Below are 19128 nucleotides of genomic sequence, written 5' to 3'. Positions count from 1 at the left end.
GAAAGGTGTCCTGTAGATGTTTTTTTCCCCCATTGTGCGTAGCCACAGAATTAATCCTTCCATCACATGTTCCTTTGAAAAATATGTAAATCGGCTGAAGAATGGTTTCAGTTGGTGCCAGTGCCCTGATATGAATCTTACTTGAACTCCAAGTGTTTGATGTCATCAAATACAATGCACATTTGGCGGGGGCGGGAGTCGGGGGAGTGTAAAGGAGTTGCCGTAAACTTCGCAAAGTTTCAATTCAACCTTGAATAATGCAAATTGAATCAAATCTTCAGCAACTGACTGAATTATGGAATGTCCCACTGGAGCAACGGACTTCTAGCGTGACACAATATTGATGCTTGCAATGTGAATTTAATTTTATAGCTGTATAGAATATGATTTCACCTCACAGATGTAAACAAAATGTCGGACAACTTTGTGGAGTAGAGATGATCTATTTGATTGCATTGTTTCACAGGTCGTCAGCTTCGCTGGTGAAACCAGTATTGGCTGCCTGCTCCCAATTCCCCATGAGCATATTCTGCCATGTGTCCTTTCAACTTAAACAAGATCAAACGTATGCCCATTTGAATATATTTCCGAGGGATATTTTACGAAGTTATGAAGACTCATGGAATATCTAATTTCAAGAAATAAAATTGAAAACAAAAAGAGACTTGGATTTATCTAGCATTGCTCAAATTGTGTCCCATATAATGATTTATTTGGATACTAGTATATGAGATGCAAACGTGACAATCATTTTTCACACAAATGCATCCTACTGTATCAAATGTGCCCCTATCCTATCCTACATATGTTTCCTATAAGTTCCTATTGGGGACGGTGGATGTAAATTGCAACAATGTGTTGATCTGCCATGATCATATAGAATGGTGGAGCAGGCTCGGCGGGTTGAATGGCCCACTCCCGTTCCTACTAGCAATGATCGTGAATTGGTTGTTAATCTTTGGATTGAGGGAAGAGTGCTGGTCAAGGCATTGGAAGAACTTGCTGCTTTTCAAAGACTGCCAAAGGGCCCTTTGGTTTCCATTTGAACCTCTGGCATAAAGAGATGCCCCCTAACAGCGCAACACTCAAACAGACCTGAACTGGGGGTTTAAATCAAAATCACATATTTATTTCCTTGAATGCAGCCTGACTTGAGGAGTTGCAAGTTTGTTCAGTGCAAAGGGCGGAATACAAAATAGAATTTTGCTACTTCATTGTGGCAGGCCTCAGTTACATTAGTGCAGTCAAGTCTGTCATGGAAGGATTGGAGGGTGAACATTTGAGGCAGTAGTGTGCAGAATGGGAAGAAACACAGAATCCAAAGATAGACGGAAGTCAATGGCTGAAAGAAAAATGGCAAAGAGATCTAAGATGTCACTAAAGTGTAGCAGCAGAAAATGTAGCTTAAGGGTTCCTCACAGTTCATCTAGATGGACATATTTAGACACCCATTCACATTTTATGAGGCTCCTCAATCGCCTAAAACTATAAGATGATGCTTCAAGGACATAACATTTTTTAAATGTTGTTGACACGCTTATAGACGCGTTAGTTTCCTCTCTGTATCTTTTAGATGATGTTTGCAGATTATAGTTTTACGGAGACAGCTAATGAACATCTTGATCATGCCTCCTGATCAGAACTACTCCATCTGTCCTCTGCAGCCCTCACATTTGGGTGCATGCGGTGATGATTTGGATTCAGCCGCAAATTGAAAATGCAAGCATACACGGACAATTGGTGATTGACATTCATCTTAGTAACCCGCGGAGGCAATTCTCCAAATCAGCACCGCGCCCACTGAAAACCTTTATTTTTTTTCCTGGAAGAATAATTGAAAGCAGGATGAAATGCTTTATTTTTTTCTCATTTTTTTCATGAAAAAAATGAAGAGATTTCGAACATGTGCAACCAGAGGAAATGGGTTTAACCAGCTATTCTGCATTTCCCTGCAATGAGTGATGTACAATTTGAACGGGTGTGCAGTATAAAAATCCTCAAATTCCGATTATGAAAAGGTTTACCTAATCTGATTAGCTATGGATTACAAGAGGCCCATTTCCATTTGTTCTGAACTTGTCCAGATCTAAATTGAACAGCACATGGATGATGTTTTAGGGCTGGATTTTCGGGCATTTCCCGCCGTCAGGATCTTCTGGACCCGCCGAAGGGTACCCCTCCCCCTCCCACCCCCATAGTGGTTCCCCGGTGGCAGGATGGGCGAGCCATAAAAAGCACGGTAGACTTTGGCGTGTCTGGAAAACCAATGGCAAGGCGTGCCTGCTGCCGGAAAGGATGCCGCGAGGGAACGGAAAATCCTGGCCTTAGGAAATCTAAACATGGGCTGCATTTCTTGAGCTCATCAGTTCTAACTGGGATGCTAAAAATTGACCACAATTGATTCAGTAGTGTAAGCAGAGAGGAGTTACTTTCTTGGGTTAGGGAACCTGGGACAAGAGAACATGATTGCCGGAATTTGCTGGTCATCGGGATTCACTTTTCCAGCTGGCAGGGTATGCCCGGCAACAGGTTTCGCGGCGGCATGGGATGGTTACAATGGAAAATCCCACTGACAAGCTGCGAAAAGATCGAATCCCACCGCCAGCGAACGCTGCGCCACCGCGAAACACGTAGCTGGGGGACCGGAGAAACCAGCCCGATATTAATTGTGCGGCTTGGCCATTGAGGAGTGAAATGTGGAAATAATTATTCTCAGAAAAAGCAGAGGAAATGTGGAAATCCATCCCTTCAAAGGCTGTGGAGCCAATTCAAGTTTCCAAGAATTAGATGGGCAGATCTTTTCATTCGGTAAGCGAATATGGAGCAAAGTTGGAGAAATAGGGTTGATGTACAAATCAGCCTTGATCAAATTGAATGGCAAATGGTCGACACCCATTCTTATCTTTCCTAAGTACTGGCACTGAATAACTAACTTATTGATTTATATTCAAAAATCTGCATTTGGTTACCTCATTTATCGCAAATTAAATTTACCATTTTTGTACATCTTGTTTAAAATTCGGCAATTGTTTCTCAACTCCTTGCTTTTAGCAAAGGTCACTGGAAATTGATTGCTTATAGTTTCCTCTTTTAGGCTTGTCTTTGCTTCTAGCGAGAACACACCTCGCCCCAACATGTTTCCAGTCAGTTAAATGTGGATCTTTTTGATGCACTTCCCTTTTTCCGCATTACTAGGAGATCGATTTTGGATTAGTTAAAATTAATTAATTAAGTCTAATTAATTAAAATTACATCCTGGAAGGTGAAGCCAAAAGAGCATTTTCCAGTCATAATCATAACTTCGCTGATGGGACAGCTAAAAGAATAGAGATATATCTAAGTACAGAGAGAAGAGAATATCGACTGTAGCCCGAAGGCTTGTTGACTTTGGCTTCAGGTCTAGTTGGAAATGCGGAAAACCTATGGATCCCGACTGTTAATGTCAGAACAGCCCGCGGCACACATTTTCCAAGTTTCACTGGCTGCTTTCTGCCGAGAGACCCTTCAATCCCTCCTTAACACTGAAGCACTGAGATAATGGGTGCGGACAAGCTTTCCATAACTTTCCCAATTGACCATTCTTCATGAGCACCGTGAATAGTGAGTTATGGCAGACCATCGTTGGTCAAGGCGAAAAATCAGAGCCAAGTCGAGTGCCACCGAATCATAAGGGATCAGGGAAGAAATCTACCCCTCTGGAGACGGGGGTTGCGCTTGCAGATAGTAGAGCTATGGGATTACCAAGATATCGACTATTTTAGAATTATTTTTCGTTTGGACACTTCCACCATACAATCAGAGAATTCATGCCACATGATTTGTCCTCAGATTTGGTGCAGAAAATAAATCAACATTTCCATATATATATATATAAAATCCCAATTTTTAAAAATTTCTTTCACTAATTTTTGAATTTTATTTTGCATTTGGATTTGATGGTGAAGTTGACCTTTCCCGTTGAAATATTGTCTTCGTGTGATAGCCTCATGAAATTGAAGGTAACAAAGCATACGTTTTGTGCCTGCTTCATCTGCTCAAATCCAATGCTGGCATGTCTTGTACACCAAGAACCACTCCATTCATATTGCTTAAAAAAAAATGACTTCCATTAAAAAGAACAGCCCTACTCCCTCCCTCCCTGCATTCAACTTTTATGATCTCTCCACCCAACCCCTACCCCCACCCCAGCCCCGCACTCCCCCCACCCACCCCACCCCACCGCCCACCGCCCATCAATACCCTCAGCATTTTGCAACACAATGGGCACTGACATGAGGGTTCATCGACGATCATGTTTCCATGTGGAAATCCACTGGTGCTTGTGTGAAGACCTCCACCTTCCGATTGTCCTGGACTGGTAAAGTTTGAAACAAAAAAAAATTGAATGATCTTTCCTTTTACTTGACCAAACAGTTCACCAGTGAGATTCAGTCATCAGAGATCTACAACATGGGCTGTCATTTAGACCAGATCAGTGAAAGAAGCCCGGTGTTTCCCAGCACTCCCTCCATTTAAATTCAAGGCACGAGCACCACGTAAGCAACACCAAATCTCCACTTTCCATGATAAACCATTTTCTTTGCACCAGCAATGGTTACCAGCTCCCTGGCTGTGTGACATTCCAGGGAGCGTTATCCAAGGGATGATTTAGCCCCACAACGGGCAGGCGGCCGAAAGGTTTCTTTTATGTTCATAAAGTACAGCCTGTTGCTGTTGGGTTTTATATCATCTTCATGTTGAACCTCCGCGTGCCTCCTTGCTCAGTGTCAGCTGTGGCTCCGTTCGACTTGCGAGGAATGTATTCAATGTCGATGTTGTTCTTGTGCTTGCCCTTCCCCCGGCTCCACACAAAGAGGAGCAGGAAGCAGAACAACACCACGCCGAGGAATGTGAAGCAACCCATGGCCGTGGACACCAGTATAGTCTTTAGATCCAGTGCAACTGTCATGGACACATGCGTCCCATTGGAGTGTGTGTCATTTAGGTCGGTCATGTACAGAGAACTCCTGTTGCCAAGCAGATTCTCAGAAAGTCCCTTCACCAGCAACGTCACTGAGAAGGTGTCATTCCCGGCCGCGTTACTCGCGATACAAATGTAGACTCCGCTATCCTGTACCTGGGTGAACCTGAGTTCCAGTGTTCCGTCTCCCAGTACTGTCACCCTCCCATTTGACTTGAGGGTGATCAGCCTCCTGCGCGGAGACTGCCAGGAGATAATTGGGCGAGGGTCCCCATCGGCACGACAACTGAATTGAGCTACCTGGCCTTCGTCAATCACCAGGTGCTGTGCACTTTTGTCTGGGATCTGGGGTTTTTGGCAGGTGAAGTAGCTGGGCAGGTAAAAGTCGTTGAAATCTTGAAACCGTTTTCCCTTGATGCTCTCTGGAGAGGCGCAGACTGGCTGCTCTTCTGTGAACCTCAGAACCTTCCTCCTTTGCAGCATCCACAGCAGTCGGCAGTCACACGCCAGTGGGTTATGGTCTATACAGAGCAGTTGGAGGTTTTTCACCGTTTGGAATGCGCTCTCCTCCAGAGTGTCCAACAGGTTATGGGATACGTTTAGGATCCGCAAGGCGTGCAGCCCTTTAAAGGAACGGGGCTCGATGGTGAGCAACTGCGCCCGAACCAGGTGCAGTTCTTGAAGTCGTATCAAATCCTGCAGCATGCCCGATTCAACAGTGCTGATGGGGTTGTAGGACAGATTCAGGTACGCAAGGTAAATTAGGTGCTTGAATGCCACATAGGGTATTGCGGACAGGTTAGTGTTGGTGATGGACAGTGAGGTGAGGTTGAGACCATGCAGACTGTTGGCGGGCAATACGTCCAGCAGAGGCCAGTGATCGATCTCCAGGTGTTTCAATCGATACAGCTTTTTGAAGGAATAGGCATGGATGGCATTGATGTGTAGGTGGCATAGCCGGAGGCTGATGAGATTGTGAAGGTGAGACAGTGCTTCGGTTGGAACCGCTGTAAGGTTGCACTTCTCAAGGGTTAACTGCTGAAGTGCCAGCAGTCCGCTGAAGGCTCGGTGTGAAATGTAAACCAAATCATTGTCCCCCACTTCAAGAGATTTTAAGTTGCGTAAATCCTGGAAGGTGTAGTCCAGCAAAATGACGATTTTATTCTCGCTGATGTCCAACATTGTCAAGTTAGACAACCCAGTAAAAACGCCGAGGGGGATGAGTTTTAGCCGGTTACTTCTCAAGCGTAGGGAGCGCAAGTTAAAAAGATTACTAAAAGATCCCGGTTCCAGAATTGTTATTATATTTTCACTCAGGTCTATTACTTCCAGTAAGGTATATGATGCAAACTCGTCTGGATCGATGTTCTTCAGCTTATTCTTGCTGAGGTCCAATATTTTGGTCTCAATAGGAATGCCCTCAGGGATCAGCGTCAAGCGTTTGCGATGGCAGGTAACGGATTTGCTCTGTGCAGTGCATTCACACCGAGCTGGGCATCCCATTGTAGACCCAGTGAGAATAACGATCAGAGCCAGGCCCAGAAATGGCTGCCAACACGATATGGCCGCGTGAAGCATGACTTTGCCGATGCAGTCCACCATTGTGTCAAGGGCCTAGACAGAGGGGGAAAAAAAAAAGAAAACTTCAGTTATTTAAACATTACTCAACACACAGCTGTTTCATAGATTATCATAGAATTTACAGTGCAGAAGGAGGCCATTCGGCCAGTCGAGTCTGCATTGGCTCTTGGAAAGAGCACCCTACCCAAGGTCAACACCTCCACCCTATCCCCATAACCCAGTAACCCCTCCCAACACTAAGGGCAATTTTGGACACTAAGGGCAATTTATCATGGCCAATCCACCCAACCTGCACATCTTTGGACTGTGGGAGGAAACCGGAGCACCCGGAGGAAACCCACGCAGACACGGGGAGGATGTGCAGACTCCGCACAGACAGTGGCCCAAGCCGGAATCGAACCTGGGACCCTGGAGCTGTGAAGCAATTGTGCTATCCACAATGCTACCGTGCGGCCCACATAGTTAGCACCACAGGAATGATTTTGATACAGTTTGCGAACAATATAAATATGGGGCTGCAGCCAATACCTTGTCAGTTCAGTGGTGTCAACCTCTGCCATGTCTGAGTATCCTAGATTTATGGCAGCTAGTTGACAATAATGACTTGTACAAGAGCAGGGCCTCAGCGGTGTAACCATGAACCTTTGCTATGATTCGGACTGGATTTCTGTCTCTTTTTCTATCTTAATTCTTTTTCAATCTCTTTAGGCTGGATTCTTCCACCCCGCCCGTCGCAAGATCGCCATGGGCAGGACGAGGACCACGGAAAGGTCATTGACCTCGGGTAGGAATTTCCGGTTGCCGGGCGATGCGGCCGGAGAATCCCGCCCTTTGACTTAACACAAGAGGCAAGTAGGCTTAATTCAATTCACTTAGACTTCATCCACAATAATATGTGTACAAAGCAAATAATTGTGATCAATTCCATTTGGGATCATTGGTAAAACTTCTCTTTTTATAATGATCTAAGACAAAGAAAATCACAATGCTGCCCCACTTTGGTCGGCCGTCTTACTTTAGTTGAACAGAATAAACCCTTCAACATGGTGTGTCATGGTCTAAGGTGGAAGTACCTCTCTTTACAGTTTTGGACTGGGCAGCAGAGGGGACTCGTCATTGGCCACCGGCAGAATCCTCAGGTCTAGCTGAAGTCAACAGTGTTTTCTATGTCTCGCCCACCAGGGAATCTGCCACGTGGTGGTGGTGGGGTGGGGTGGGGGTGGGGGGTCACCATTGACAGGACTGGGAATCCCGCCAGCAGGAAGGACTGCAGAATCCCTCCCATGGTCTTTTGCTGCCTGGTTAGTTGTGCACTGTTTTGAAAGGTTCTCTTTCTGCCCTGTCCACTCTCTTTTTCCGAGACAGAGATCACAGCGGGTGAGCAGGGATTCCAATTTTCCAAGAAAAGCTAATATGAATCATGAACTGCGCAGTCAGAGCGGAAAACAACTTCTGGTGGTCATGCTGGCCATCTTTTGTTTGATTTCGGACCCTCATCCCTACTTGGACTTGGAATATAGGAACTGGAGTAGGCCACGGAGCCCAATTAGACCATGACTGACCTGTGTTTCAACTCCATTTACCAGGCTTAATCCCTGTAGCACAATCAATCACCCACAAGATGAGATGAGATGGAGTCAATCAATGGCTTTATTACGCAGACTTGTTCCCCAGCAGCACAGTTCCAGAATGCGGCTGCTGGGAGAACCCGGGCTCTTATACTTCGCCTTACTGGGTGGAGCCAGTAGGCGGCTGATCCAATCAGGACCCGGCATCTATCCACCAATAGCCTCTCAGCATCACAGGGTACTGTAATACCCCTAATGCATACCACCACAATCCCATAGCCCTTTGTACATGTATCCGCCAAGAGAAATGGAACCCATTGAGAAGCATTGAATAAAACAATCTAAGACAAACTTTCTCTCATCACACATTAGCTAAATCCACCATCAGAGAAAATTATGAATGATACATGCAGAAGACACAAATATCCAGTTCGGGCCACAAACTGGTAATGTCGATGCAAGTCTGACTCTGTCACACAAGTAAATATGAGGACATTTGTGTACAGAATCATTTATTTTAATAAAAGTGTGAAGAAATGAAACAAGTGAAAACTATCATCTGTTTGTGAATGGCGCAAAAAACATACTGATGCTTTTTTTTGCTTATTTGGTCTGTGTTGTGATTTAGGCTCATTCCCAACACTCTTTATTCTTTCATAAATAGTCTTGCATCATCCATGATTAAAAGCATACGTGGGGAATAATTGGGTTAGGTTGCTGCATAATTACTCTTATCCATTTGATTTAGTCATGCCCACACCCGAATTGCGCATGAATTTTTTATCACGTGTTTTACTACTTGTGCGTGAAAGCCGTGCCACAATTTTAAAGTTGTCCTTCAGGCTAAGTGAACAGTTAAATTTATTACACAAGACTAATTCACACAGAAGCAAACTAAATGGAGCTGAAAACGTATGCAGCAGTTCACGGCTTGAAGGGCCGATTAACATTTTCTACACACATGTAGCTTGGGAACATCACGTATGTTCCAACAGCCCAAAAAAAACTAAAGCCGAGGCTTGCGCATCAGAGACATGCAATTAATTTAAAGATGCTTTCTTATTAATTAATTTTACAAATATTTCTCTCGACTTCAAGTCCAAGAAAAAAAAACCTTTCCATTTTTATTTGCTTGCACCGGTATCGGTCTAAACTTGCCGGTCCTGATGAAGTGATAGGCAGGGTAGCCACGGGCATTTGGAAGCACTGCAGTTGTATGACAAGTTTTCTCAGCAATAAATCAATGTTGTCTCAATTAATTGTGCTTGGATAAAACTGACAAGGCAGTATTTATTGACCATTCTCATTTCCCCGCAGGGCATTTGGAATCAACTGATGAGTGGCGTGGCATTAGTGTCAGACCCAGTGGCAGGTTCTATCCCCCGAAGCACATCAATGAGTCATTTGATTGAATCCAGCAGCCGGATATTTTTCTGCTGCTTGCCACCAGGTTTATTGAATTGAGTTCAATTTCGCCACTCGCCGTCGTGCGACCTGGACTTGTGACCTTGGGGCAGCTAACCTATTATTAGATCTTGGCTTATTTCTCCAATAATAGTGCCCCATAAGCAGTTAAGTTACACAAAGACAGGCTAAGCTCCGCACTTCTATTGAGCACTGATTAATGATACCACCCAATGTAGATGTTCGTATAAATGACATAACATGCATGCAAAAAGAATTAAGCATTGTTTCTACAAAGCTAAAGTTAAATTTTTTTTTTAAACCTTTCTCCTCAGACAAAAGGGGGTGGATTCTTTTCGCATTGGGTTACCTGTCTGATGTGAGTTGAGATGAGTCTTTTGCCGACTGTCCTGCTCCTTTGGTGACCTGGACACCTCACCTGACTGCATTTCACAGAATTTACAGATCAGAAACAGACCATTCGGATAACGTGGTCTGTGTTTGTGTTTATTCTCTGAAAGATCTTCCACTCGTCAGATTTTATCTAACCCTGTCAACATATCCATAGAATCATAGAATTCCTACAGTGTAGAAGGAGGCCATTCAGACCATCGAGTCTGCAGTGATGCACCAAAAGAGCACATTATCTACGGCCAATCTCCTGCCCTATCCCCGCAACCCCCATCTAACCTGAACACCTTTGGACATCAAGGGCCATCTTTAATGGCTTTTTATTGCTTCCACTTAAATGCTACCCACCTCAACTATTCCTTGTGGTAGTAAGTACCTTATTCTAACATTCAGGCATCACCTGAATTCCTTACTTTCATATATTCTATTCATGACCCCACTTGGATTTTGGTCCCCAAGACTAATACCCCAAAACTCATAACTAAACAGACATCATTATGTTTTTTTATGTTCTTTATCAAACCCTTTCATACTTATTAAGACCTCTGTTAGGTTGCCCTTTCGTCTATTTTTTTTCCAAAAGAAAAGAGCCACAAACTTTTCAATCTTTCTTGATCCTTATAAGCTCTCATTCGTCGTACCCTCTTTGTAAATCTTTTTTTTTGTCGTCTGATAGGTGAGTGAATATGTCCAGTGGGAGACAGGGTCTCCATTATTTCAATGGCAAAGTTGCGACATGTGCAGGCAGCAAGCTTGCCATTTGCGGTCACTGAGCTTCTCTACAACCTGAGCATCAAGGAGGCTCTGACCTTGCGGTGTGTGTGCATGGGCTGCCTCCTCTCACCTGCAGCTGGGGTTGTAATGATATGAACATGGACTGGAATGTAAAGAGTTAACAAGTTAATGAATATGCTTCTTACCACTAGAGGGAACCACAGAACAGTTATATATATATCATGTGACTTTGGGGATTCTGGGAGTCACGAGTTAGGAGAGAGCTGGATAAGACCGTGAGGCATGAGGGAGAGCAGTTGTACGTGAGAAAGTCTGCTAGTTAGAGATAGCATAATTTAATAGAGAAACCTTCTACTTTAAGAATGTGACTGAGTCTTAGTTAGTAGTGTACTAAAATTATAGTTTTGTTTGTTAACAAAGCTTTGTGTTCTTTAGTCAACCTTCACATCCGAGCCATCCAGGCAAAAGCAAAATAGAGAACACAACAATTGACGCTGCGGGTTGACAGGTTAAGCTGTTCACAAATCACGTGTCAATTAGCGTAATTGCCTGCCCGCCGCTGACAGGTGGGCAGCCCCCTGCTGCTAGTATCCCGCCTCTTGCCAGGTCGCTCGGAGGCAGGAGGGCATCAGGGTGCCAACCCCACATGGGCTCCTTCCTAATTTTGCCCCTCCGGTCTTGTCTCCAACCCCACCTCCCCAGGGCTGATAAGATTCCACCGTGCAAGTGCACGCTTGCCCGTTCCATATGCATTCCATTAAATTCTTTGTACCTTAGGAAATCAAATATTCTGCCACGGGTTAAAGCTAGCGTCCTAGCTGCGAGGGAATTAGAATCTTCTGCTTGGAGATAAAGCTGTAAAAGCAAACCCCAATCACTCCAATGTGGTATTGGTGGATTGCTATACATAAGGATCTCCTAATATTCAAGTACATATGGAATGAAACATTTAGCAGTGTGCATTAATTATTCAGCAAAACAGCAGTACCTCTGGCAGGGAGATAAAACGGAAATATTGCTGATACTAAAAATCAGAAATAAAAACAGAAAGTGTCGGTCTGTCAGCACTTGAAGAATTCTAGACACTTTATGACCTCAAAGTCCCCAGCGCAATACCGCTTGTAGTTGCCGACCTCGGTCGCATGTATGCAAAGTGTCTCTTCCATTGTTCTTTCTGTATGGTCCTCGAGCAGCACTATAGAGAGGCTTGATTGTACACTATTGCCTGAAGAACAGGTAGAACTCACTCATTTAGTCAGCGATGCCCGGCTTGAGAGAATGGGGAATATGAAGTGCCCACAACAAATTATACAGAATAATGTGATGATAGATTGACTCATGGAATCAAACCAAAGGGTATGTTGTTTTATAATGAAGACTGCTTTGTAAATCTGCCAGTCACTCCACTTCACAGAGAGCATGAGCGGCGCTGAGGAATCCATTTAAATTCCAAGCATGCTACTTCACTTAAATGCCACGCTTTAGGAAGCTCTGTTAAATACATTGCAACATTTCTGAGCCACAGGAACACCTGCAGCAGAACTCATTAAACGGAGTGCAACATTGAATTCCTGCAGAAACAGAACTTAATTCTGCTCTTTATTAAGGGACAATGCAGTGGCTCGAGGGTGCCACATATTGGCATGGTGAGATGCAAATTCTGGCTTCGCTGAGCTCAGCCTCCACAATGTGGCCTATACCTCCAAGGTGACCAAGGGAGACGAGACACCTTCCAAGAGAGGGAGAACAAACTGAGCCTCAGTTCTCAGCTGCTCTCAAACATGTCTTACCAGATGATTTGGAGATTATTGCTGTACCAGGTAGCACAGTGGGTAGCACTGTTGCTTCACAGCGCCAGGGTCCCAGGTTCAATTCCCGGCTTGGGCCACTGTCTGTGCGGAGTCTGCACGTTCTCCCCGTGTGTGCATAGGTTTCCTCCGGGTGCTCCGGTTTCCTCCCACAGTCCAAAGACGTGCAAGGTTAGGTGGCTTGGCCATGCTAAATTGCCCTCAGTCTCCCAAAAAGTTAGGAGGGGTCATTGGATTTTGGGCATAGGGTGGAAGTGAGGCCTTAAGTGCGTCGATGCAGACTCGATGGGCCGATTGGCCTCCTTCTGCGCTCTATGTTCTATGTTCTATGTTCTATGCTCCGGTTTCCTCCCACAAGTCCCGAAAGACATGCTTGTTCGGTGAATTGGACATTCTGAATTCTCCCTCAGTGTACCGGAAAAGGCGTCGGAATGTGGCGACTAGGAGATTTTCACAGTAACATCATTGCAGTGTTAATGTAACACTTGTGACACTAATAAAGATTATTATTACTCGGAGAGTGGAAAATATTGGAGAATGACCTTAATGGAAGGACATGGGTTTTCAGGATAATAAAAATATGGATCCCGTCCCTTCACAATTGAGATAGAATTTTGATAAACAAGGGTTGTGGATCCAAAACGGATCAATTGTGTTAAGAGACAGGATAATCACAAGCTGATAAATAAATAAATACCGTAGCTGCAAGAGCAGGCTAGGGAATCTGTGGTGAGTACCTCATTTCCTGACTCCCCACAACTTGTTCACCATCTGCAAAGTACAAAACAGGAGTGAAATAGAGTACTCTCCGCTTCCCTGGGTGAGTGCAGCTCCAACAACACTCAAGGAACTCAGCAGATTGATTTACACCCCTTCCACCACCTTAAACATTCACTCCTTTCACCGCTAATGCACAGTGGCAGCCGTGTGTACTATCTGAAAGATGCACTGCAATAACTCGCCAAGCCTTCGACAGCCTGTTCCAAACACATAACCCCTACTATCGAGAACAGCAAGAGCAGCAGATACATGGGGACACCACCACCTGGAAGCTCCCCTCCAAGTCACACACCACCCTAACCTGGAACTATATCATGGTTCCTTCACTGTCACTGGGACAAAGTTCTGGAACTCCCTTCCTAACTGCACGGTGGGTGTGCCTGCATCACAGGGTCTGCAGCAGTTCAAGAAAGCAGTTAACCACCACCTTATAAAGAACAATGAGGGATGGACAAGGAATGATGGCCTAGTCAGCTGTGCCCATATCCCATGAACAAATAAAATAAAATTGAAAGGTGGTTAAGGATCTGAATGGCGCTCGTTGTTCCTCTGTTCCCATGTTTTTCGGTCCAGCATCAAGTCACCTGTAATCCTGACTTAGGTCTTCCGAGGAATGGCAATCAGGATGTAGTCAGGTGGTCAGGGATCGGTAGGGGTAGTCTGGTTGGGTCAGGGGGTCAGTGGGGTTGTTGTTGGGGTCAGATCAGCAGGTTAGGATGGATAGTTGGGAGGTTGGGGGGGGGTAGTCGGGGGATTAGGTGGAAGGTAGTTGGGGACAGTCAGTGTGAACGATTGGGAGGGTCAGTTCTGTAGTTACCCTGGACTTAGACTGAGTTTTTAACCTGTCTAACATTTCCTTGAAAACTGTCACGTATCGCAAAACTATCTGAAATCTCCAATTCTGTCCCGGGGAAGCAGGGGATTGCCAATTGGAAGTTGTAATTCCACAGGGTCTGGTTTCCAATGCTACAGGGCCGGGATTCTCCGACATCCCGGCCAATAGGTGTCGCCGGTGTCAAAACCGGCGTGAGTGACGCTGGCGTCAACGGGCCTCCAGGCCCAGGCATTCACCTCTTCTTCAGGGGCTGGTTATGGCGCCGGCGTGCTGTGCGCTTGAAAGCCGGCGCGCCCAAGTCAGCACCGGTCCGCGCATGCGCGTTGGTTGCCGTCTCCGTGCCGGCTCCCGGGCACCATGGCGGAGCCCTACAGGGGCCTGGCGTGGAGGAGCATAGCGCCCCCTCCCCAGAATTAGACCGCCCGCCGATCAGTAGGCCCCGATAGCGGGCCTGGCCACCGTGGAGGCTCCCCCCGGAATCGAATCCTCCCTGCCCACCCCCCCCCGCCCCCACCGGGACAGCCCCCACAGCCAGAACTCCGAGGTCCCGTCGGGTAGGACCATACGTAACCCACGCCAGCGGGACTCGGCGGGCACTCGGCCCGTCGATCGTGGAGAATCACCGCGGGGGCCGCTTTTAACGGCCCCTGACTGGCGTGGCAGCGACCGCGCGGGTGCCGCCGCGCCGATTCTCCAGTCGTCGGAGAATCGTCGACCCAGCGCCGGGGCGCGAGAAGACCCAACGCGGGATCAGAGAATCCCGGCCCAGAAGATCGCGGCCTCTGTCAACAAATGGAGACTGGAGAAGAAAAATGAGGAAAGCACTGAGGATTTGGTCCTCAAACGAAAATATTTCTCCACGATTGTGCGGATTGTATTGAGCAAAAGTACAATCATAAATGAAACCCTACTTCAACACCAACTGTGATTTTTACTACTAACAAACTACTTTTAATAGCAATTTAGGCTTTCAAAGGAAATAGACCAGACTGATAGGGAAATAAAACTCTGCTCACTCAGTTGGTGGTAAGGGCCCAACATGATGTAAATTAAGTTATTTCAGTTGTTACAGTTCAGTGGCTAATAGACACAAAGCTATTCCTATTTCTGCCACTAATATCTTGCTCACCGAAATACCTTGAAATGTTGAGTGCGACAATTAGAAAGTAGCAAAGGAAAGGACAGTTCGCTGAGGATGGGCTCAGGCATATTGTTGGGATACATTAAAAAAAATCACTTTATTCTAAAATCAAAGCAAAATAATGCGGATGCAGGAAATCAGAAATAGAAACTGAAACTGCCGGTTAAACCTGGCGGTCTGGCAGCTTCTATGGAGAGAGAAACAGAGTTGATGTTTCGAATCCATTGACTGGAGAAGAGTCATATGGACTCGAAACGTTAACTCTGGGCTGGATTCTCTATCTCGCGATGCCGGTAACGCAAATTGCGATCGGGTGAAGAATTGTGCAGCAATGCGGAAATCGAGATTTGAACCCCGCGCCAATTTCGGAGCCATGCTCTGGATACTCCTGGTGGCGAAAACGAGGTCTTATGTCTGATTAGCGGGTTGGACACAGTATGCTCCGCTCTTCCACGACACACTCGCACCTCTCAGGCAGAAGTCACGCGGGGTGGCATTACTACAAGTATTTACAAACAGGGATGAGGCACAATGGCAGTGGGAGTGGGAGGGCGGGAGGCTAAGAAAATACTGAAAAACTGCTGAAAACTGTCGGGCTTGATGGGGGATGGTTTCCCGGCCTGGCTCAGATCACTATTGCTGCAGTCTGCCTTTTAAACTCACCGCTTTGGTGCTACTTAAAGGCTCTTGGCTGCTCACACTGCTGAGTGCTGCCTGTGTCCCTTAAATACTCCGAAGGCCTCTGGCTTCTTGGAGCCCACCAGAATATGGCTAGTCCAGTTCAGTTTCTGGTCAATGGTAACTCCCAGGATGTTGATTGTGGGGGAATCAGCGATAGTAATGCCATTGAATAGCAAGGGGTGATGGTTAGTTGGATCTTCTCTTGTAATAAATGGTCATCGTCTGGCACTTATCTGGCGCGAATGTAACTTGCCACTTGTCAGCCCAAGCCTGGATATTGTCCAGAACTTGCTGCATTTGGATATGGACCGCTTCATTGTCTGAGGAGTCGCAAATGGTGCTGAACATTGTGCAGTCATCCGCAAACATCCCCACTTCTGACCTTACGATGGAAGGGAGGTCATTGATGAAGCAGCTGAAGATGGTTGGGCCTAGGACGCTCCTCTGAGGAACTCCTGTAGTGATGTCCTGGAGCTGAGATGATTGACCTCCAAACACCATAACCATTTTCCGTTGTGCCAGGTATGACTCCAACCAGTGGAGAGGTTTCCCCTGATTCCCAGTGACTCCAGTATGATGCCATACTTGGTCAAATGCTGCCTTGATGTCAAGGGCAGTCAATCTCACCTCACCTCTGGCATTCGCCTCTTTTATTCATGTTTGAACCAAGGCTGTAATGAGGTCAGGAGCTGAGTGACCCTGGTGGAAAACGAACTGAGCGTCCGTGAGCAGATTATTGCTGAGTAAGTGCGCCTTGATAGCATTATTGATGACTCTTTCCATCACTTTGCTGATGATGGAGAGGAGACTGATCGGGCGATAATTGGCAGGCTCACTCCAACCATGCTCACCCTGGCTTTTGGAGCCCTCCCCAGTTCTTTGCCCCTCTCAGGGCAGAGGCCTCACTTGCGACCCCCACGCCTCCGGATCACCATCTGTCTCCTCCTGGTGAGGCTGGCTGCACTGACTGCCTGTGCCACAACCTCCCAGGTGGGGTTCAGGAGGGCAGGCTTGATTCTGCGCCTACCCTGGGAAGAGGGTATCCCTCCTCTCCTCACTTGCATGGAGCAATGGGCCCACCTCAGATTCCCGACCTTTGGGGGGGGGGGGCAAGTCTTCTGTGAGCTATCCTGGTGGATCCAGTGTGTGTGTGATAAGTGGAGCCCTTAAAAAGAGCTCCAGCTGCCAGGTTCATGACTCCAACCCCAACGGTTAGAACTCCCGCTGGACCGGGAATTGCCCTGAATTTGCGTTGGCGGACTGCTGGCCCATTTGCATGTCCTGACTCGCTTACCAAATAGCAACCCCAACGGGAATGCGAATCACACGCAATTCAATACTGGCAGCAGCAATTAGGATGCGATTCTCCGTCCCACCAAACCCCATTTTTGGCAGCGAGATTCTCCGGCCAGTGGTGTCTCCCATTGAGGCCACTCCCATGCCGTTGGGAAATCCACGGGCGGGAGTGCGCTGGCTGCGAAGCAGAGGATCCTACCAATGGAAAAACCCGCCCATTGGGCTGGATTCTCCATCGGGCAATGGCAAAAAGGTGTTCGGCGATTGGGCGGAGAATGGATTTTCGTGCCGAAATCGTGGCCGGCGCTGTTGTGACGCCGGTTCACCAGGTTCTGCCCCCTCCAAACTGGCGTCATTGTGCCATGTGCCTGTTAAAGACATTGGCACATCATCGGCCAGCCTACCTGCGATGCTCTGCCCACGATGGGCTGAGTTCCTGGTGGCGCAGGCCATGTGTGGTCCCAACCGCACGGAAACGTGGCGTGAAGGATGCGGACTGTGTCCAGCGCCGCCACACTAAGCCGGGTCCGTGCCCGTGGCCGGGAGGCTTCTGCAAGGGCTGGTGGGACTGGTGGGGGGTGGCCAGGGGGTGGGCTGTGAGTTCGCGGTTGGTGGGTTGGGTTCCCGTTCAGCAGGCGCCATGTTGTCCGGCGTGACTGGTGCAGGTCATCAGCCAATCTCCGGCAGTTTCCGGCACAGGAGGCGGGGGTTTCAGTCGGATCCAGTGCTAGCCCCTCACCAGTGCCAGAATCGGTGAGGGCTGCACGGCGATTTTCCGGTCGTAAAAGAGCAGACATGCTCCGCTGGCACCCGCACTTAGCCGCTGAATCGGAGAATCCAGCCCATTGTCTCCCAAACGGAGAATCCTGCCCTCGGTTTCTCTCTCCACAGATACTGCCAGACCTGCTGAGTTGTCCAGAATTTTCGTTTTTTATTTCACTTTATTCTACGTCTATCCCAACCAAGATTGGACTGGGATTTCCCAACATTGGGGCCGGGCATTCAAAATCATTAAGAAGTAAACAATAAAGACAGGAAACATTGAATAAAATAAGTCATGCTCCCACATAGGTGTATTTAACAGATGCTGTGAAGTTGTATGGTGCTGGATCATGCACATGAGGAAGGCCCCAGAATTAATCCTTAGTCTGTGCTCAGTCAGTCAATCTCAGTGTAGCATTGTGGATAGCACAATTGCTTCACAGCTCCAGGGTCCCACGTTCGATACCGGCTTGGGTCACTGTCTGTGCGGAGTCTGCACATCCTCCCCGTGTGTGCGTGGGTTTTCTCCGGGTGCTCTGGTTTCCTCCCACAGTCCAAAGATGTGCAGGTTAGGTGGATTGGCCATGCTAAATTGCCCTTAGTGTCCAAAATTGCCCTTGGTGTTGGGTGGGGTTACTTGGTTGTGGGGATTGGGTGGAGGTGTTGACCTTGGGTGGGGTGCTCTTTCCAAGAGCCGGCGCAGACTCGGTGGGCCGAATGGCCTCCTTCTGCACTGTAAATTCTATGATAATCTATGAAAAGGATATATCGCTGAGGCTCCTACTGCAACAAGAGTATTGTCTACCAACCAGGAAATGAAAACACACATAATCAGGCTGCAACAGGGGCAGCACGGTGACACAGCGGTTAGCACTACTGCCTGCAGCGCCAAGGATTCAGCTTCGAATCCGGCCTCGGGTGATTGTCTGTGTGGAGTTTGTGCTTTCTCCCCGTGTCTACGTGGGTTTCCTCCGGGTGCTCCGGTTTCCTCCCACAGTCCAAAGATGTGCCTATTAGGTGGATTGGCCATTCTAAATTGCTCCTTAGTGACACATAGGTTTGCAGCTGTATAGAACATTAGTTAGGCCACACTTGGAGTATAGTGTTTAATTCTGGTCACCACACTACCAGAAGGATGTGGAGGCTTTAGAGAGGGTGCAGAAGAG

General features: G+C 47.1%; 1 protein-coding gene across 4 annotated transcripts in view; it reads right to left on the bottom strand.

Annotated features, from left to right (window-relative positions):
• Positions 1-4229: 4229 nt before the first annotated feature.
• Positions 4230-19128, bottom strand: part of lingo2 (leucine rich repeat and Ig domain containing 2) — an 840266-nt gene continuing 825367 nt past the window's right edge. For all 4 annotated transcript variants that reach the window (XM_072517268.1, XM_072517266.1, XM_072517269.1 and 1 more), the window contains one exon: positions 4230-6574. In XM_072517268.1, the coding sequence (XP_072373369.1) occupies positions 4721-6562 (1842 nt within the window). In that variant the 5' untranslated portion in view covers positions 6563-6574 and the 3' untranslated portion in view covers positions 4230-4720. The remainder of the gene's footprint in view (positions 6575-19128) is intronic.

This window comes from Scyliorhinus torazame, chromosome 9 (assembly GCF_047496885.1).
Source record: "Scyliorhinus torazame isolate Kashiwa2021f chromosome 9, sScyTor2.1, whole genome shotgun sequence".
NCBI lineage: Eukaryota > Metazoa > Chordata > Chondrichthyes > Carcharhiniformes > Scyliorhinidae > Scyliorhinus > Scyliorhinus torazame.
Note: the sequence above shows the minus strand (reverse complement) of the source record. Positions and strands in the feature narration are given on the sequence as shown.